We start from the raw sequence: 22,136 nt of genomic DNA on the forward strand, positions 1-22,136 counted from the left end.
CAACTTTCACACAGGCTGGGGTGTTCGAGGGGAGGAAGAGAAGGGATTAGGAGAAGGCAGCAATGCTGCAGCTGCCTGCCATTACAGAGCCCGCTCCAAGGAGGCTCCCCCTCTCTGGCTACTCCTCTGACAGGTGCCCCTCTAAACCCCCCGCCCTCCATGCTCTCTGCAGCCACAGCTAGCTTCTCAGTACCTGGAGGAGGTGCCGAAGGCGGTGGCCAGGGCCGTGAAGATGCCCCAAAGGAACCGGTAAGGGTTCTTACGGGTGAAGATGAAGTAGATGACGGGCAGGACGAGAAGGCCATGGATGGCGTGGCCCACCAGGCAGCAGCAGATGTACTTGCCCAGGCTGGTGAACAGGACTACCACGTCCTCCATTTCCACAATCTTGCCAGCAACCAGGAACATGATACCCACAGGGGCATACCTGGAAGGAAGAAAAGAAGAGGGGAATCAGCAAAGAAGGACTGAGACCCCTGACCCAGAACAGCAGGCAAGAAAGAACTGAAGACCCCCTTGTCTTAGATCCATCCTCGCAAAATGCTGTCACCTGGGTTGTACCTGTGTCTCAATTCTGCAAGAGCACAGAAAATGCACAAATGCAGAAACACAGGGTCAGGGAGACACCAGCTGAACGACCTTGTGACGGTCACTAACTTTCAGCCTAACCTACCTCACAGGGTGCTCACAAGGCCAAAATAAATAAAACCTCAAGCTCTTTGCCATTAGGGTGGTGGGCTATACCCAGCAAGATTTCAGAAAGTGGAGATTTTCCAACAGGAGACACAATTTCAACACCCCTCTCCATGACCAGCAAAACCAGAATAAATGACACATCATTTCAATTTCCTTAATCTGTGTAATATACACAGCAACTCCAGAAGTTACTGAACTACATCTCCCATCAAACCCAGGCAGCATGGCCAATAGTCAGGGCTCATGGGAGTTGTAGTTCAACAACATCTCGTACACAGCTATCAGAAATCAAACTGGCTTTTGCTACATCAGCTTGGCAGAGAAATTCATAGGAAATCTTGGTCAGAGGTCTTACAGACAACTTTCCTCTGGAAATCTAATTACCAGCCTCCCCACTTGTTGCGTTCACCCCTCCTGGAGAGGTGTGAACCAGATGGCCTCCTTACCACATGATCCAGGAAACCAGCACCATAGTGGCTTCATTGAAGGAGTTGAAGAATTTGATTAAGTTCTCGCCCTCAGGCCCGAGCTTCCGCAGAGCAATCCCAAAAACGATGGCAAAGACCACCAGGCCCAGGATGTTCATCCCTTCAACCTCGGTGCCTGTGGGGACCTGAGGAAATGGCAAGGGAGAGATTAGCATCCTGCATGCACAAGCTGCATTCAAAACTATAACCAGACATCTGAAATGGGATTGAGGATTTCCTTACCCTCAAGGGAGACATCTCTACACAGTAACCCACATCCTTGGGATTATAGCAAAACAAACCATTTGCCATTTGTCTCGAGGATGCAGCGATGAGATGGTTTCCTTCTTCCCCACAGTGGTGCCCCAAGAAGACTAGAGCAGCAGGCAGCTCCTGCCCCTCCTGCTCTCCTCTGCCACTCACACCATCACCACCACTTTCTCCAGAGTCAACCCCAAACTGGAGGACAGCAGCTGCCATCCTCAGCTGCTTCTGCCAGCCTTTTCTCTGTCTGTGGCACCACCGACTGAGGTATAACAGCACCAGCTGTCCCCTCACCCACAGGCAATGCTGCTACTGTACCCTTCCATGACAACTCCCTGGGCCACAGGAAAACAGGGCCAGCAAGTGCTTTTTAGAAAGGGAATGTTTCTCTCAGGCTTAAACATCTGAGAGCGCCAGGTGGCAAGCTATCCCCAAGCTGGAAGAAGGCCCAGTGGCGGCAGAGGGAAAGGGCCATAGCTGCAGAGCACCTGCTTTGCATGCAGAAGGTCCCAGGTATCTCCAAGTAGGGCTGGGAAATATCCCACCTGAACTCCTGGAGAGCTGCTGCCAGTCAGTGCAGACAGCACTGAACTAGATGGACCAGTCGTCAGACTCTGTATGAGGCAGCTTTCTATGTTCCAGAGACCACAGTGGTGATGAGGGACGGGTGAGGTGGCAGGCCTTCGTTGGCACTCCCGAGGTCATGAATGGAGAACAGGAGACCCACAAAAATGCCCCATGCAGGAAATTCTCGCTCTTCAGAAAAACAAGGGTATCTCACACCAAAGAAAAACGTTCTTTGCTAACTAAGGTGAGCAATGGGTACATAGGAAGAACTGGAACATCAATTCCGTGAAAGACAGAGTGCCTTTGTTGACTTGCGGGCCTCCAGGTTTTATTACCACTCTTTCCCTACATCTTTGGTGGATCCATCAAGCAGACGCTGTCCCCTCACCAGAATAAGGGCTAGAAACTTGAAAGAATTATGAAAGCCCAACATGTTCCAGTTTTTCAGAGAGCATACCCAAATGTATATGCTCCTATACCAAGTGCCTCCCACTCCTCTTACCTTTGTGATGCTTTCATCACCTGTGATGTTTTCACTGACTCCCCCCACTTCATCTGTTAAGTTCTTCTTGATTATCACCAATTTATAACTGGTTGCGTACTGGAATGAAGTTAAACAAAAAGAGGAATGCACAATGTCAGCTGTGACTGAAAGCAAACTAACTTGGTGTTGCATGGAGTTCTATGAATGCTTCAAGTGCGGACAGGAAAATTACAACTAGTTGTTTATCCACCTCCCTTTTTAGAAGGTACAAACCCTGGTCTTTCCCCACTGATAGGGAAGAAAAAATATTCAACATATCCCTCTGCAATCCAATCCAACTGGTAGGATGCTGAACCACCTGAATGAACATCCATGGACGGCAAGCTTTGTGCAGTAGATCATTCAACAACAGGTGATGATTGGTCAGTGGAGATGTGACTTTAGGGCATCCTAGCTTATTTTTAGAGGCTAGATTGCTTATGGGGTGTTCCTGTCATAGAAAGTTTTTGAAAGATTAATTACAAGGGGCGGCTGCTTCTAACAAGGAAGTAGCACAGCAATCTTGCTGAAGCTAAGCCGGTCGAGATCTGACCAGCGTGGAACCCTTTGTGTCACTCAAGAGAAAGACAGGATGAAAAGGAGATTAACTTGCCTGTTATCTCAAAAAGGCACCTCTGTATTGAGGTTTTGACAAGTGGGAAGATTAATGTATCAATTTATCTGCTAAGACTGAGGACACTAAACCCGAGAGGGGAATCTTTGGCCCTCCAGATGTTGCTGAACTACCATTCCTATCATCCCTGGCCAATGACTATGCTTGCAGGGGCTGAATGGGAGTTGAAGTCCAACATCATCTAGAGGGCTCTAAGCTCCTCACCCCTCCATTAAACATTCTGCCATGGGCAGGCAGACGTAACAGAGACGTGCCAAGAGTTCCAAGCTGAGTGGATGGGATATGATTTCAGAATACACCCATTCAATACAGGCAGAAGCAGTTCTTCTGCATGGGCCAGGTGCATCTCTCTCCTACAGGCGGGCCCGCTTATACAGCAGGTTCCGTTCCGGACCCCCACCGTAAAGCGGAAATCGCCGTAAAGCGGAACCCCACTGAATACAACAGGGCGCATCGTGCGAAAATGCCACAAAATCGGCTATAAAATGGGGAATGAAAGCCACCGCATTAGCAGAACGCCGGTAAGCGGAGCCCTACTGTACTCTCACTCTGTTCCCCTTCCCCTGAACTTGCTTTTGTTCATTTAACAAGGCTATTAAAAATTAAGCCAAGTTGGCTTTGTTGTCCTGAGCCTGCCTGTGTCCTAAAGAGGACTAACACGTCACTAAGTACAGCCAATAACAAAAGAGCAAGGAAACATTAACTTAGTGAGGGTTTTGTAACCGCATACAAGACCTCTTCCTCTGTCTTTCTTCCTTAAATTTTAGGCAGGGAGGGGGACATTTAATGAGCAGGCACTAAGACAGAGCAGTTAGAAGTAAGCAGTGATCAACCGCTCTCTGTAGATAATATGGAAACGCAGGACTTCTCTATCAGTCTTCCAAGTAGCAAGGAGAGGGGGCAGAGCTTAGGGGCAGAGCACCTGCTACACTTGCAGAAGGTCCCAGATACAGCCCTTGGCATCTCCATTTACAAGTGCCTCAGGGTTGCTGGGCTGGGAAAGTCCTGAGGCCAGACAGTACTGAATACTGGGCAAGATGGACCCATGAGGTCCGCCTGGTGACTTCACTGACACCTTTTCGGTACCAGGTAAAGGCTTAATCTTTTCCCCAAGCATCTGACAAACTGAAATGATGCTTTTTGTGTTAGTGTGCTGCCCAAGCTTCCTGTGGCTGTATGGGGACGGTTACTGTTGTTTTATTGTTCTTTGTGGTATGATGTATTTACTTTTGCTTTTAACAGTGTTGCGAGACCTTCCAGTAGCAAGGAACTAACACATCTAATGAACAATGACAGTAATAATAATAATCCAACTCAGTTGCAGGCAGCTTTACACTGTTAACTATGAGCCAGTTTGCTCAAAGTTAATAACACACTGAACAGCTCTCATTGGTAAAAGTCTAGGATTTATTTTCTTTGCAACCTGGCCTCCCCCTTCAACCCCTTCAAGGCAGTGTACACACAGGGCTCCCAACAACAACACCCCCTCCCTTTTAGCTTTTCTATTTACCAGTTGCTGGGGGTCATGTAACCTGCTTGTGGGCTCCCTGAAGGCTTCTGCTTGGCCACTGTGAGAACAGGTTGCTGGATTGGATTTGTTTGACCCACCTGCGGGGCTCTTCTTAAAAACAGCCTTGTGAGATACACTAACCCAGGAGGCTGTGGCCAATTCAAAGTCACCCAGTGAGATTTGTGGGCGGAGGGGATCTGAATTTGAGCCTCTCCAGACCTAGTCCGACATTCTATCCAGCTCACATTCCCAGCTCAAAAAGCATCCGAGGGCCTTGCAGTCTCTGGAGTCAGGCACATGCAGACAATCGAGACCTTACTGCTAACCTGGATTTGAAAAGGAGTATCCTCTAGGGGAGTAAAGAAACCAGTGCATGCCATTCAGAGGAAGAACACAAGAAGAGCCTAGCTGGATTCGATGAAGAGGCCCATCTAGTTTCACACAGTGGCTGGCCATCCATAGCAATTGTTCCTGAGGGGCCCCTCGCAACCTGCAGAAGATAAGTTAAGGCAGCCTTCCACAAGCTGGGGCCGTCCAGCTGTTTTGGCTGTGGCTGTAGTCCAAAACATCTGGGTTGTGGAAGGGCGGGTTAGGGACTTCTATGGTGCTGTAGCGATGCCATGTTGTGCTGAAAGCTCAGAATAGCTCCTCTGAGAACTGGCCAGAATGTTGCAATTCTTCCTAAGGAAAAGAATTTCAGATTTCCGAAGCAAAGGAACTCTTCATCCACTGCTGTGGCCCAAAGCGAGTGAGCAGCATTAGCCTGTTTATAATCTCAAGATCTGTCTGCCTCCTTTTCTGGAGAATCTAGACTCAAAAAGAGCTCTAGATAGCTTGATGCAAAATCGCTTGCTAGTATAAGTTCACTAGAAAGGGCCAGATCAACTGATCACATTGCACAACCCCCTTCTGGTACGCAGATTAACCGGCTTTGCTGGAAGATTAAGTTTAGTGCAGAATCCAGCACTGGCTGCCTTGAGTTAAATGGGAGGCAAATCCCAAGTGGGGGCCGATTTGGAGGGAGGATGGGAGGAGAGAGTTAAGCAACTCACCGATCGGAATGCAGCGGACACCAGGTTAGATGGGAAGATGTTCCTGTATGAAAAACAAGACGGGGGAAGGTTCAAAACAGGACTCCAGAGGAAAAATCGTCATTCTGGAGCTCAGTACACACTCAACCCACCTTCTCCAGATGCCACACCCTCTTGCAGCCAAAACCCCAACCTGCCCCATCACTGGAACCTCAGCAATTTATATGTTCAGCCTTGGAGTGTCCTGCACACTCCCAAAAGGCAATCACTGGTTCAGGGACGACAATCTGTGGCCCTCCAGATGTCACTGGCAGGGGTGTAGCTATCCAGGGACTCAGGGGGGCTTAGACCCCTTCCTTTTTTGGGAGCCAGGTCCCAGCAGGGTCCCGATGTCTCCAGTGTCCTATGAGCCTAGCAGCATGAAACAGGAGTGTCTTCGCCAATTTGAAGAGTCCTAATGAGAGTCAGTTGCAAGCAAGCCTTTGTTAGTTCCCACTTCATACAAGTTGTGGAGAGTGAGAATTCTGTAATCCTAGAAGAGACAGTAAATCCTGATCATAGCATCCCATCTACATCATCAAGCAGTTTGGTAGCAGCAGGAGATAAACGTGTATGCGCTGAATTCAGTAATTCAGTGAGAAAGGATAGTCAAAGGGTGACAGAGAAGCAGAAAGTAGTATTCAAGCCTGACCAGATTATTCTATAATCTGAGAAGGGGATATGGCTGTGACTATTATCAAAGGACCTTGCACTTCTGAACTTGCCACTACACTACTGGTCACTGGATTGCAATTCCCATTTTATTGGCCATGCTGACTGAGGCAGATGGGAGTTAAATTTAACAACACATGGAGGGCCACAGATTGGTGACCCCATGCGCTAGATGCAGCCACCAGAAATATTATTTGACTTTCTTATGTCTCTCCCTTCCTCCCAACTTAAAGAGCAACACCCCAGCACCTCTGACACCCTCATCAATACCAATAACGATCAGCTCACCAAAACAAAAACTTACTAGCTGCCTACACTCACCAAGGCAGGCAGTTAGTAAAAGTTTTTGTAGCTTTTGTCGACTTATTTGCAAGGCTGATTTGCTTGCAAGCAAATTCTAATTCATCACAGGCACACAACCATTTAGAAGCCTGATAAGGGACAACCATGTTGCAGAGTGTTCAAGAGAGGCACAAGTGCACTGTCTCCACAACCCTTCCCAAAACAACAGAACCGCAGAGTGCCGCTGGGTCAGGCCAGAGTGGGCCCATTTATTCCAACATCCTGTTTCATCACTCATTAGCTAGATGCTTCTAGGAAGCTCAGAAGCAAAATGTGATGCCAAAAAACCCCTCCTAGTATTTGCCCTCCCCACCCCAGCTTCTGGGACTCGGAGGCAAACTGCTTCTGAACCTGGAGGTTCTGTTTAGCTACCATGACTAGCAGCTGGTTTTAGGCCAATTTACCTTTTTAACTCCCTCCAAGGCAAACTGGTATTCTTCTTATAGAATAATAGAATAAAGAATTGGAAGGGGCGTAAGGCCATCGTCCAACCCCCTGCTCAATGCAGGAATCCAGGTTAAAGCGTATCCGACAGGTGGCTGTCCCCACATATTGCACACACTAGGGAGCAGAGACTGGGAAGACAAGCGTTTGGCTGTGGCTACCTAGCAAGTCCATGCCCAACAGACTTCCTGGCTGGCCACTTCCATTCCTAGCTGCTCTCCGGCTGCTGTTCACTCCCGAGAGTGTGCGTCTCTGGGTCATCTGAGCCTTGGCCGAGAATAACCTGCCCCATTGCCCTAACTCCTGGATAGATCAGATATCATGGACTTAACCTTTGCTCTCTCGGTCCTGGCCTTTCCCTTCATCTTAGCACCCTCCGGTTGCCCCTTTTTTTACCCCCCCAAACCTTCAGGGCATGAAGCTGGCAGAGGGTTGACTGGGCAGCGCAAACAAAATTAAACCGTGCAGCAAGCAGCTGGCTCACTCCAGCCCATGTCGCAGCATATTAACCCACTTTGGAGAGGGAGACACTATCAGCACTATGGGGCCAGCCCCAGTTCCTCATCCTACAGCACAGAAAGGGCAGTCCGCAGGTGGAAGTCTAGCTCAAGAAGGTGGTAATGCCCCCACCTAGATTATCTGAGACAGCCAATACATGACGTCAATTTATGGATTCTCATCAACCATCAATGTTAAGCACTCACTCAGGGTGTTCTGGAGCCTGCTGTAGTCTACTTAATAATATGCAAATTATTTAGATTAGAATAACATTTAAAACATAAATTGCAAGTTATTTTTTGTCAATAGGTACTACTCCTACTGGGAGGAAGGGTGGGATATAAATCAAATAAATAAATAATGTTGGATAAGCCATTATGTCTGGTAACCGCTGCTGTTTAGCTGGCAATTTAGCTGTCAGACGGTGCTTGACTTCCTCCTTTCCTCTAACTGCTTCCTTTTCTTTCCTTCCTTTTCCGTCTTCCCCAGATTTTCTCTCTCTCCTTCTCTCCAGCTTTTCCTGCCCCAACAGCCCGGCTTTAGTTGAATTTTCACTTCCTGGCCCTTCCCATTTGCCCAGCTTGTGGTTCTAAGGCCGTGAGGGAGAAGCAGCCATTACAGGGCCGCCAACCTTTGGGGGCCAGTGGGCACATTTGGAATTTTGGGAAAGTGTCAGAGCTGCCAGTCACAAAATGGCTGCCATGGGGGCATGGCATGACACAAAATGGCTGCCATATCTAAACAGCAGGAAAAAAGAGACACAAAAGGGTGTGTGCATACCCCCTCCATCAGTGGGGGAAAATGCACCTACATCAGCCACTGCCATGCTTGCTCATAGAGAGAAGCTCTTTGCACCTCTCCTCTGCTCAGAAGAGACTGGGGGGGGGTGTCAAATCCTAGCACCCTATGAAATGTGGGCATGTTTAGAGGGGCTATTAGGATACTGCCATTCCCCTCAAGGAGCTGCAATTCCCAGAATTCTCTGGGGAAAGGGGCTGCCTGTTAAGCCACTGGAGCTGTCAGGGGAATAGGAGCCTCCTAGTAACACTCAGCGCCCTTCACGAACTACACTTCACAGGATTCTTTGGGGGAAGTGATGACTGTTTAAAGTGGAATAAATGCCTTGTGTGGATGCAGCCAGAGGAGCACAAAGGGGAAGAAATTAGACACCAGATGAGAGTCAGAACCATATATCGTGACAGGGGTCTCAAGAGTCAAAACAGTATAGTTGGAAAAGTGATTCACCAGAATTTACTGAAACCTCGTCAAATGCCAATACCAGATCAGGGGTAGCCAAAATTGTACACACACACCCAGATTTTGTGGACTACAGTTCCCATAATCCCCAATTACTAGCCATGCTGGCTGGGGCTGATGGAAGTTGGATTCTAAAAATACCTGGAGGGCACTGCGATGGCTTCCCCTGCGGCGCATCCTGTTGTAAACTGCCCAGAGAGCTTCAGCTATGGGGCGGTATATAAGTGCAATATATAAATAAAACAGAAGCTGGAAGAGAGCCAGACGCAGTTAGGAGTGGGAGACAGTTCGTAAAGGTGACGAGGCAGCTCTGGGTGGGGTTGTCGTAGAGCAGTGGTCCGGGATATCCATGAAGGGCTAGTTTGACTCAAAAAGTGCAGTTCAGACGGCAGAGTCTTGGGGTCTTCTGAGAGGGCCAGCAAAGGTGCCCCCCACCCCCACAGATTGGTCCGTGAAGGTATCAGGTTGGAAAAAACACAGTTCATGAGGGGAATGGAATCTTTTGTTCACGTGGGAAAGGTAACAGTAATGTAGAGGTTCTTTATGGATTCAGGGAATGGAAAAAACTGGAAAGAGCAGGTGAAGAAGGAAGAGGGAATAAGATATGGAAGTGGTTAGAGCAGAGAAAAAAATGCAAACTCTGGCAAGCTGAAAGACCAGAGGCAGAAAGTGCTACACAAGGTGGAGAAGGCTTTCTTGAAGACACACCTCACCTTGCTGGAAATAAAAAGCTGACTTCAGCTGTGCCAGATGTTGGGCCCAAACCCAAGCTCAAAAATAGCCACAGCTATTCTTTGGGGACGGCAAGAAAAGCAAAAACCTGCTCTCACTTCTGCCACGTAGATTCAACCAACTTAGTTGGCCGGCAGTTGGTTAACCCCCTCGGCCATGAAACATGTGCCTCTTGCTCCTCAAATCATCTCTTTCCTTGTCTTACCATCACCTTGCATTTGTTTTACCACAGCATGAACTCTTTTCCCATTTCCCTTGCATGGGCAAGACATCCAACTGTTAAAAGAAAAGTTGCACATCAGCTTAACCACACCGGTATTCTTTTGGACTTGTTCAGATCTAGGCAGGAGATAGATATTTGACCAGGGATGGGAAACCAGTGACCTCCCACTTAGGACTTCAATTCCTATCATTCCTGACCACTGGCCATGGTGGCTGGGGCTGATGGGAGTCTGAGTCTGACACTACCTGGAGGACCACACAGTCCCCATCCGACAGAGGGATTTCATGTGAACCATTCTCGCTGTCACTGAACAGCTACACAAAGGGATTTGACCTTCCTGCCTCTCTTCTTCAACTTCCTTTTATCTCATCCTTCCATTTAGGAGACATTCTCTCTTCTGCAACCAGGCGATTTTCTACTGACAGAAATGTCAGGTTTGATAAGTACAGTGGTCACTGCTGTTGCCAAACAGGTTGTGGTTCTAAACAGGCCCTGGGCACTGCTCATTATTAAATTAAAGGTCAGGACCCCTGCTATTTCTGTAACATCTCCATTGTAAGGCACAATCATATCTAAAATGCTGTCTGTTATTATCCTTGAGCATCTATTTACCCTGTCAGTGTGAGGAAAATTGAAGTCTCCCATTATCACAAGTCCTCTTCTAGTGTCTCTCTCCAGAAACTACTCTTTCTCCAGCTCAAGATCACCCTCACATCTTCAAGGAACGGGGAGCAACTATACATCTCCAGAAGTGTATTGCTTTTGGATTTCTACCAACAGTTATGTACTCTTTGACTGCACTTGTTCTTTCTAAGGTATCTAAGTTATTGCACGCAATGCCTTCATTAACATGTTAAGGCAGTCTTCCACATCCTAGTGCCCTCCAGATTACAAGCCGCATCATCCCTGACTACCGGCCATGCTGGCTTGGGCTGGTGGGAGTTGTAGTCCAAAACATACGGATGGCACCAAGTTGAAAAGGCTGATTTAAAGTAACACCGCCTACTGTCCTTTCTGTACATTTTAGATCTAGGTATCATATTGATTATCACCATTCTAGGTTCTTTGGCTTGGAGACTTCTCTCATTAGCAAAACAGACATGGTTTCTTTCCCTATCTATGGTTAAGTAGCATGCATGAACCATCGCTAAAGGCCAGCCACAAACCAGCATAGTGAACCACAGTTTGAAGCACAATGTGCATTAACTATGGTTACATCTGTACAAAGCAAACCATGACTGAGGCAGCTTTCCTACCTCTCTGCTTCAAGGTGACGAGCAGGCCTCTCCATACACACCCTCTGACTGCAGGGCCAGATTTGGCGCTATAAACCATGGCAGCCTGAAATAACACTATAAACACTTATCAAAAACTATGGCTAATTTTGGTCAGCTCAAAACCATCTTGAAAGCAGCTATGTTTGCCCTGCAGCCAAACTGCTGCCGCTTTCACTGCGGGAAACCTGAAAGAGGCATTTTCCCTTTTACAAATAAGCCCCAACTGGTGTCATGGGGTTTCCTGATCAGCTCCAACACTAGCTCTTCAATGGTTGTCCAAGGACTGCCGGTAATTCATGGTGCACATTTGGGTGCTTCACAAGACCACACTGAGGAGAGAGGAAACTACTAATGAGCTGGATGTATTCTTAAGATTTCCCATCACATGCTGAAGACACAGCTAGACTTTTGGGAGTGTTTGAGGTTAAAGTTTAAATTGAAGAGCAGCTTGCCTTTTCACCCGGTGCAACGGAAGCATTCGAAGCAACTCCTGGGTCATTCTCCCCCTCCTCCCTCCCCACACACGTTAAATCTTTGTTGGATTGTGTCTACAAAGGGTACACACAGGAGCAGAGTTTAAATTCTAAAACCTTCCAAGATCCCTGCTATATCATGACACAGTTTTAGAAAACCTGAGAACACAAAAGACAATGAGCAAAGGAAAACAGCAATGCCCAGCACAAGACCCTTTTAGGAATTGCTGGTCTAGACATCATAATCTAAAATTAGGGTCCCCCAAATGGCACCTATGGGCACCACGGCACCCTCAGGGCACCCCCTTGGTGTCCACCAAGGCCACTTGCCGGCACCCCATTTTTAATTTGTTTCATTGCCTTTTTTTGCTTTTGTTCTTGTTGTTCAGGGAGTGCTATGTCCTTTTTCTTTTCTTTTTAAGCAGTGTAGGTGTTTTGCCTGGTTTGTTTTCTGGAGGCGGGTGTCTGAGCATAACCAGTGTTTCTTCTGTAGAAAAGGTATTTTGTGATGCACATGTCAGTTTTTTAAGATTTCCAACATGTGCCCCTGGGCCCAAAAAGGTTAGGGAGTTCTAACTGAAAATAGGGATTTTGAGGCCTTTTCCCCTAGTGCCTAAGAAATCTAGAGAGGGGTATTCCCTTCTCAGACCTGAAATAAGTGTTCTTCCCAGCCTAAATGAACTCTTATTTAGCATACAACATGTAGAGGTTTTTTTTTTTTTTTTAAACCCTTTAGAAAGCTGAATTTCCTTGCCACACCGGTAAGGAAACTCAATACCCGGAGAATGTTGCATCAGACTCAGAGGACAACACCCTCCTTGTGCCTCCCCTTTTCAGAATAGATTGAGTCAAATAAATAAGACATCGTACAGAAATAACTGCATTGTTGCAAAATGTCTCCTTCCTACCACAGCAGTGTCTGGATTCTATTATGAGATGGGGATTCACTGAAAGCACCTTTAAGGGTCACACCAAAACCCCATACAGAAAGCTCTCAAAACTAGCTCTTTTCAAACCAGCTCTGTGATTCAAATTCCATGCAACTCAAAAAGTAGAAGGCTCTGACTTTGTGTTTCAACAGATATGTAAAAATAATCCTCATGTTCCTCAGGATCTCGTGGTAGTGAACTGTCTGCTCAGAAAGAAGCACAGACAGGCTGATTCACAGAATGGCTGAAGTCCAGCTGCCAGTTCTCTACCAGAATTTTTTTTTTAATTAAGTATGGCTGGAGGTAGAGAAGGAGGGGTGACACATTGCACCCTGTTAGAGGCAGCATTTTGCTGAATACCAGTCGCTGGAAACTGCAGGAGGGGAGAGTGCTTGCAGGTTTCCCACAGGCACCTGGTTGGCCACTGTAAGAACAAGATTCTGGACAAGACAGGCTCCCTTTCGCCAGATCCAGCAGCCAGACTCTTCTTATGTTCTTGCAATCTAGCAGAGGGAAAGTGACCAGGTACCACTACAAGCACCTGCCCATGCCTCTCTAGAATTCTAATGATATTCTCAAGAACCATTTTCTGTTTTTTAAAGCATCACATGCAAAAACATCTACATTTAGAACCACGCTTGAATTACCAGATTGCCAGTCAAATCTCACAATTTTAAGAAACAGTAAAACAGCCAACCCTCTGAAGGCTACATGATCTTCTCCCGTCTGCTTTTCTGAACAGAACTGTTATGGCTGTAGGTAAGATATTTATTTATTAATTAAATTTATTAGTCACCCATCTGGCTGGCTGTCCAGCCACTCTGGGCAACATACAAAATAAAAACATACAAATACATTAAAACATTAAAAATCTCAACAATAATAATAAAACCTAACCCACCCCAAAAGCCTGCCTGAAGAGCCAGGTCTTCAAGGCCCGGCAGATACTATTCTGAAAGCTAAAACAACTGGTAGGTATGAGCTCAGCAAGGAAAGGACTTGCCCAATGGCAACTTACACAATGCACCAAGGTTGGGACTTTTGAAAAATGGAAATGGACTGCCTTCAAGTCGATCCCGACTTATGGTGACTATGTGAATAAGGTTTTCATGGCAAGCGGTATCCAGAGGGGGTTTCCCACTGCCTTCCTCTGAGACTGAGAGGCAGTGACTGGCCCAAGGTCACCCAGGGAGCTTCAGGGCTCGGTGGGGATTTGAACCCTGGTCTCCCTCGTAGTCCAACACTCTAACCACTTTAGTCTAGCAAAACTCAATAGGCAACTGGGGATTGTGTAATTCAGCAGGCTGGTTCTGACACAATCACCAAACTATGGCTTCAGGATCAGCTCCAAGTCTCAGACTTGCACGGTCGAATTCCCTCCTGTGACTTCTTGGTTCGGGAAAACAGTTTGCTGTTTACCCTCCAAAGCAAAAATGGGAGCTGGCAGGCTAGTGCAAAAAGACCACTGAAGATTGCTGGTTCAAGGCCTGTTGTGTGAAAGGAACAGAGAGCTGTGCCTCGCAAGGAACAGAGAGCTATCGCTAGTCGGGCGGTATATAAATTTAATAAATAATAAATAATAATAATAAATAATAATAATAAGGGAAGAGCCAGAGCTCTGTGGAAGAACGTAAACTTTATATGCAAAAGGCCCCAGGTTCAGTCCCTGGGATCTTCTTGTTGGGGGGGGGGGAAGCCTCAAAGAGCCACTATCAGTTAGGAGACAATATTGAGCAAGACTTGCCAAATTTGGATGTAACAGCAAAGTACAGTTTTCCCTGAAGGGTTGAAGCTCCAGCTCTCTGGAATCAACTTCCGACAGAAATTAAGACCGGCCTCTGGCATTCGTGCTGTTACACAACTATGGAAAACTTAACTTTTTCAGAGGGCCTTCCCTGAATTGTGACTCAGCCATCTTAGCATGTATACTGAATTTGTGCGATTTGAGGTTTTCAGAATTTGTTTCTAAGTCGCTGCGTATATATTTATTTCTACTATACACATTCTGTTTTCCGATATCGCTATTGTACAGCATTTCAGAAATATTTGTTGGGAAGCAGTTTATAAATTCTTAAATAAAATTAAGCTGTGCTGATTGGGGCTGATGGGAATTGTAGTCCAAAATATCTGGAGGGGCGCCAGGTGGCAAAGGCTGTGCTAGTGTCTTCCAAAAGCATTCCTGGTTCCAGGAATGCCTGGCGCAACCCTGCCCTTTTTCCTGAGCAGCCTTTTTTGCATCCAGAAAGCACCTCTGTTTCCTGTGGTCGGAGGCCGACCGTTGGGCTTCTACATCAGTACTGCCTGCTTCCTCATCCATCCACAATGGCTCGATTCAGAGTCACTCAGCATTACCCCAAGTACCGGTAGGTCACAGTAGAAAGCTCTATTTCTATCAGTGGTAGTCAGCCAATAATCTCCATCCGCCAGACCAAGCCCCTAGATTGAGGTCAACCTGAAAGATACCATCTTTGTTGCGCAAGAAAGCAGGAGAAACATGGGACTGGCCCAGAGAAACGAACCCTGGTCAAGCTCAATAAAGCTCTCCCATTTCTGCCATGTGCAACAAGGAGCTTCACCTTCCTGGAGCCCAAGGCCAAAGTAGTTTTGTTTAAAGAAACCTCACAGGCTGTAGAGACCACTGTGAATTACATAGTTATCACCATCTTTGTAATTTCTGAATTTCATTTTCCCCGCGACCTCACTGTTTACTATTATTCCCCACTCCCAAAACAATACCAAAACCTACCCAACTGTGTATGTAGACACCTGACAACCGAGAAGCTCACGCCACGCGTCTGAAGAAGTGGACTGTAGTCCATAAAGGCTTGTGCCGTAATAAATGTGCGGGTCTTCAATGGGCCACAAGAGTCTTTGCTGCATTTGCAACCCTTCTGGAGGTTCTTACAAGAACAAGATTTCAAACCCCAGAGTGGCAAACAATCTTGGAATACCCACAGCGTTCCAGCGTGGAAGTAGGTAACTGAGCATCCCGTACATACATTTGGCAGAATCCTGACAATAATCAGGGCTGCTTTTTCTAACTGTCATAAGGAAAGTGGCTGTCTTGTAGGGCTGGCATGCTAACCAGATTGTGGCAGATATACCAATTTATTTATTTATTGTTAGATTTATATCCCACCCTTCCAGTATATGATCTCTCCTTGCTTAAGGCAAAGCATAATCAATAGCCAACAGCAGGCAGGATGCCAACAGCCTCCCCTCTTTATGAGCTCCTCTATCCTTCACTTAGAGATGGTCCAAATGGGGGAAGGAGAACGGGACACCAGGGCAGTTATACCTTTGACCCAGCAAAGATGACCAAAGGCAGAGAGACTCCACCCACATGCCATGAAATGACAAACTAGGCTCTCTTCCTTTTGTAAGGACCGAAGAGGCACTTGGCAAAGAGGGCAAGGTCAGGAGGCTGCCCAAACTGAGCAGCAGCTTGATAGGGGCAGCATGTGCAACCCCAGGTAGGGGGATAAAAATGGGGGATGAAAAGGGGAAAAAGTCTCTGGAAAGCAGGAGGAGCAAAAAGTAGAGAAGTAAAGTAGACAAGAGAGAAGTAAGGCGGAAGGGAGATGCAAGATATAGGCCAGAAAAGACAGAGGTTACAGTGTGCAGGACAGATAAGAGGAACTACACCCCCACACACACACACTCTCACTGGGCATATCAGGAAATATAATGCATGAAATGTCACGTCAAAAACTTTGCTGGGATCCAAGCAGACTCAAGGCTTCTGCTTGCTAGAGCATTAGAAATGGATTCAAGTGTGGAGAACCTTTGGCCCTCCAGATGTTGCCGAACAACAACTCCCATCAGCCCAGGAAACATGGCTAGTGGCCAGGGATGATAGGAGTTGTAGTTCAGCAACATCTGGAAGATTCCCCACGCCTGACTCCATTTCTAATGCTCCAGCAAACAGGAGTCTTGGCTCTCCTTGGACTGGCTCAGAAATGACTACACCTATTCAGAAAAACACAAGCACGGAGAACACACACACACACACACGTGTTCAAGCTGGACTCCGAGCAAGGACCATGGCTGAAGGAATCCCATTCTGAAAAAAGGTTATGTGCTCACAAAACAGTTCTGTCCCAAAGCACCATGCACACAACCCCTGAGTGGGCAAGTGTCTAAACAAGACTCCATAATCCTGGGAGAAACATTAAAAAAACCAGCCAGCCCCAAAATAAGAGATCCTCATTTAAGGTGGGGCAGAAATTATCTCTAAGTGGCACCAAGGCCAACTGCACCCATAGCTCCAAGCTATATAAAAAAAGATCTTGCAACAGATCCAAGATTGGGAGCACATGTCTGGGCAGAGGAAGTGAGGAGACTGGTTTCTGCTCCCACTTGCTTTGCCCTGCTCCATGGAATCCTGTGTCTCAGGGCAGTGCCCAGGCAAGCATCAAGGTGTTGTTTGCCAAGACAAGTACTCGGGTTCAAACAGCGGGAGGAAAATTGGAAGAGAACCCACATAGTCTCCATCACAAAAGATTGGTCCAGTCGTTGTGCATATGTTACACATTTGCAGCAATTCCAGCTGGTGGCATGGGAACCGGGGTCCCTACACATGCTCAGTCGTATTCTTCGGCCAGCCCACAAAAAGAATGAGAAATCCCAATGCATGATCCCTGTAGCTATAAGGGGCAGGTGCCACCCCTTCTGCCATTCTCTGCCTCCTCCTCCGGCATGTTTGATTCCCACAAGGGGAACCCTATCTATAGGACACACAGATTAGATTACATTCCTATAGTATGCTTGCACAGCTATCGGTAAACTGACTAAATTCATTGCTGTATGACTGCCATAACAACCAGCAGCACAACTGGCTTTAAAAAAAGACCTTCAGTGAAATAACAAAAGGCAGTTTGCAGCCATGACAACATGGACCAGAATGTCCTCCACCAGGAGATACAGTAATACCTGTTAACAAATCCTCCAGGAAAGAAGCTTCTTTTAACAAACACTTTTTTGGGTGCATGGGGGAGGCGGCACACTGTGACATAGCCATCTGTCTATTGGATTGTGGCACTGTAAGGAGCTCTCTCACACGTGGCTGGAATGGTGCTTTTTGTCAGGTGGCGCAGGCACCTCCACAGTAAACAGTACATCAAGTGCCTTGGAAGTACTGGTTACTGCAGACACGTGTGCTCGAGTGTAGGGGAGGATGGCAGGGAGGGAGAGAGGGAGAGAGAGAGAGAGAGAGAGAGCACAGGGTGATAGTAAGTAGTGGCTGCCTGTGCAGAGAGAATTGTGCTCAAAGCTTTAGATTGCTATAGCAAGATGCTACATTTTAACAGAAAAAAAGGCAATGCAGGCATCCCTGGATGCATTTTGAAAGAAGCCTTCAAGTGGTCAGTATGCAAGGCTTACCTGACCTGGTTGTTTCATTGCGGACATGCTGTGGTTAGTTTTGAATAAAAAGTTTGCTGAAATATGTTGAACTGCTCTTCTTTTCTTGTGGTATAGGAATCTATCCCTATTCTTTCCATGTTACCAGGTATCAAAGTTTCTGTTAAAGAAGTAATGTCCAGGAAAGCATGCACTTTGTTAACTGAGGTATTACTCTACTTCAAAGATGGCACTGCTTCAAGTAAGCTTGATAGCTCTTGGGCTATCGCTATCATCCCCTGCTTGTGGGCTTCCTTAGAGACTGGTTGGTACCATCAGAGAGACACCCCAAGCTCAACAGATCTTTGTATTGACCCCACAAGATACTGAATATGAAGCTGCCATGCACTGGGTGAGTCCATCTTCAGACCCCCAGCTCAGCAACAGGAAGTCTCTTGACATTGGGAGAGATGAGCAGCGGCTCCCCAGCAATGGAGACACAGGTCTTTACAACCCTGCTTGGTAAGAAGATCCTTGCAGGATCACACCAAAGGGACATCCACCATCCCATTTCCCAGAGTGGCCAACCAGATGCCTACAGGAAGCCTACAAGCAGGAAGCACAATAGCACCCTCCTGACTCCCGTTCCCCAGCAACTGATTTTCAGAGGCATACCGCCTCCGATAATGGAAGCAGTACGCAGCCATGAGGACTAGCAGCCACTGATAGCCTTATCCTCCATGAATTTCCCTCACTTCTTTGTAGAGCTGGAGGTCATCATCCAATATGGTGATTCAATATACCCAGGGCCCTTTTTCCAAAGTGGAGATGTCAGCCAACCTGACTTGGGGCTTTCCACATGGAAAACATCATGATGTACCCATCAGGCAAACCGTATGCCAGCCTTCCCCAACCTGGTGCACTCCAGAAGGTGTGGACTACAATCCCCATCAGCCCTGTGCTAGCTGGGACTGACGGGAGTTATGGTCTGAAACATCTGGAGCGCATCAGATTTGGGGAAGGCTGGAACTAGAACTGGAGAGGGTATGTAGCAGAGGAGAAGCCCTCTACCCTGCCAACACATGAAGTTAAGGCTGTTCCCACCATGGCCACCCTGGATTCAGCGGGAGATCCAGACGCCTCTCTAATCCCAGCACATTTCAGGCTGCCCTCTTCTTTACAGGAAAGGAGTGGGACAAGGGCCATGACTCTCGTCTCAGAACATTCCGTACACCCATCAGTGGAAGGGGAAAAAAACTACAGTGACCTTTTAGGGAGGGCATATTTCAAACTGGATTGAAACATTTAGGCACTTTCCTCTGGAGGAGGGGAGGAAAAGGCTTCTCCGCTGGTTTTTACAGCGTGAGAAACACGATCCTCTTATGCCGGATTATATTCCAGCTCATAAAGGCAAGAGTGGAAGGCATGATGGGTGCTGGGGAGGCAGGATGGAATAAACAGATCTGAGAAAATGCTAGAAGGGAGAGGTGATATTTGTCTTCAAGTGACACACCATCTCAGGGGTTAAAAAAAAAAAAAGGATTCCAGGGCCATGTCCTACAAGTAAGCCATACAAACTCACACCCCTGTTCCTTCTGCTAATTTAACACACACTTTAACCACCCTCACCATCAGGACAGTCAAAGCTTACAAACCTGCTTCTTCTTTTCTTTTACACTATTCACCCCCTGCAAAGGAAGCAGCTATTACTTTAGGTGGGCTCCAGTGTCACAGAAGGCTCCCACGTTAGACCCAAGCGGTCTTCTTTTCCTGCCACCTAAGCTTACTTTGAGCCAGTGATGGCATGTTCCAAGCAATACGCCGACAGGGTTCTGGACACATCCAGGCTATGGATGATGTAGCCATTTGCTACCAGGCATGATGACCCTTGGCCAAATGTGTGAACTACTCCCCAGTGGGAAACGCAGTGCTGTGAGTGGTCATGGATCAGCATGAATATTTCAACCCTGGTGATTAACCTGCAAAGGTCCAGTTGCACTTCGGAGATACCTACTTGGGCCAGCCCTCAAAGCCACTTCAACCATCCCGTCAGTGAGGGTCGAGGAGGTCGCACCTCAGGCAGAAGTGAACTACAGCACTTTGAAGAGGCAACTAAGCCCCATTGGTGGCCTGTGCGTGTAGGAGGGGGGGTGTTACCCCAGGGTTCAGCCTTGCCGCCGTTCCTCCAAGGGGGCAACACTATCGATACAGGATAAACAAGAGTGCATCTGCGCATGTGAAGCTACACAGAGCTGCTGCTCACCTGATGAGGTCGAGGAAGGAATCGGCCACCTCCTTGGCTTCGGGCACCGCCGCCTCGTCTCCGAAGAGCTTGGGGGCCGACGCTCCCTCGCCGGGTTTAATGATGAAGGCCAAAGTGACGCCGATGGACGAAGCCAGCAGAGTGGTGAGGAGGAAGAAAAGCATGGCCCAGCCGCCCAAGCGCCCCAAGGCTGCTGGGTCCAAGCTGGCCGCGCCGGCCACCAGGCTGCAGACCACCAGCGGCAGGATAATCATCTTCAGCAAGCGCAGCAGGAGTTCCCCGGGGAAGGAGAAGAGGAGGATGTCCTTCTGGCTAAGCCCTCCGCCGGGCAGCTGCCGCACCCCGAGCCCCACCACCACGCCGGCCACCACGCCGGCCACCGTCAGCAGCACCAGCAGGTTGGCCCGCAGGCAGCCGCGTAGACGGGACGCGCCCGCGCTGCCTCCGTCGCCGGGCACCTCCACTCCCACGTACGGCGCGCCGATGTCCCCGTTGGATGCACCTTTGTCCGCGCCGCCGCTGGGGAACCTCTCCACGGCCATCGTCGCGGCGGGGAAAAGCGCAGGAGGGAAAGAGAGCTAGGCGTATGGGGAAGGGAGTCTTTGCGCCAAAGAGGGAATCGGGGGAACCGGAGGAATCTGAAGCCTCACGATGCTCGAATGAGGAGGGAACTCCAAAAAAAGAAATGCCCTTTTCCCTCCAACAAAATCACGACAGAATTTTCTGCAAGAGCAGCAGCAAAATGCGACGCTGGAGGAGCGCGGAGGCGGCAGCAGCAGCAAAGAGTCCCAGCTGCTCCGTGTCTTCCTCCCAGTGGATCCGCTTTGCCAGTTTGGATCGCTAGGAGTGACCTGGCGCCCGGCGGAGTGTCGGGTTCCTTCCCCACGTGGCAGCACCGGCGACTCCTTCGGTCTGTCCCCGGGGAAAGTTTCCTTTCAAGCCCAGATGCGATTTCCACGTGGCCAGCCCGGTTCCAATTCAGGCCCGCGGGACAGACCCGGCTTCTCTCCTGGCCACGCGGAAAGTGCCGGAGAGAAGCCCATGCGGCTCCTTTCTTCTGTAGGCAAGGGACCGCCCCTTTTTCCAAAAGGGGGAAAGGGTGGGGAGAAATCGACACCGGATTGGCTGGAATGGACGGACGTCATGAAAAGGAAACATAAAAAATTAAGATTCTCTTCCCCCTCCCCTCCCCAAAAAGAAAGGGGAGGGGTGTTCTTGGCGTCACGTGTTCTGGAGGAAGAGTGGGCGGGGGCTAGTGGGGGAGGGTGGCCACGAGACCGCTTTTTGCAGTTTTCCCGCCCACCGGGGCGTTCAGCTCCTGCTTCCGTAGGGCAGGGCGATGTTTCCTCAGCGCAGGCGGTCGCGCCCCGGAGCTCTGAGCTAATAAGCTCCAGGATAACTCCTTGGACTACGCGCACATACCAGGAAGTCATTAATGGGAACAACAATATTATCTTTACTCATATTTGAATAATATGCGAGCGGAATCCTCTCTTTTACGGCAATATTTAGCGTTTGCGCAGCCCATTTCAAACGCGCACAGCCGTACACATTAGCCCTGAAAAATAAACCACTACTTATTGTTATTTTTTCCCTGTATTGCGGAATTGGGTGGTTATTATTATGGAAATCATTATTATTTCACCTATATCCCATCTTTTCTCTCAGACCCAAGGCCCCCCCTAAAAATGTTCTCCCCATTTTTTTATATATTTACACAAAATTTATTACAGAAAAAAATCCCTCTACTTTTTTATGTTGGCTACAGGTCTGTTTCCTCTAAGGAATTCAACATTATGCCCTCCATTTTATCTTCATGAAAACCTTGTGGGGTGAGAGGTGCTAATGCCCCCCAAGGTATCCATCATTCGTGGCTGAGTTGGGGTTTTAACTTAAGGCAGCCCCAGACCATGTCTCCGTAGTAGTGGATGGTATGGTATGGTGGGGTGGGGTGG

At 48.1% G+C, this 22,136-nt stretch overlaps 1 protein-coding gene across 1 annotated transcript in view; it reads right to left on the reverse strand.

The window, feature by feature from the left end:
• SLC1A5 (solute carrier family 1 member 5) overlaps nucleotides 1–21,231 on the reverse strand; it is a 29,144-nt gene extending 7,913 nt beyond the window's left edge. The window contains exons 1-5 of the mRNA XM_061596772.1: nucleotides 20,182–21,231; nucleotides 5,714–5,756; nucleotides 2,497–2,595; nucleotides 1,143–1,309; nucleotides 194–427 (exon numbers count right to left, since the gene is read on the reverse strand). Of these exons, the coding sequence (XP_061452756.1) occupies nucleotides 194–427; nucleotides 1,143–1,309; nucleotides 2,497–2,595; nucleotides 5,714–5,756; nucleotides 20,182–20,723 (1,085 nt within the window). The 5' untranslated portion in view covers nucleotides 20,724–21,231. The remainder of the gene's footprint in view (nucleotides 1–193; nucleotides 428–1,142; nucleotides 1,310–2,496; nucleotides 2,596–5,713; nucleotides 5,757–20,181) is intronic.
• Between the last annotated feature and the right edge of the window lie 905 nt (nucleotides 21,232–22,136).

This window comes from Rhineura floridana, chromosome 15 (genome assembly GCF_030035675.1).
Source record: "Rhineura floridana isolate rRhiFlo1 chromosome 15, rRhiFlo1.hap2, whole genome shotgun sequence".
In the NCBI taxonomy this organism is placed as follows: Eukaryota; Metazoa; Chordata; class Lepidosauria; order Squamata; family Rhineuridae; genus Rhineura; species Rhineura floridana.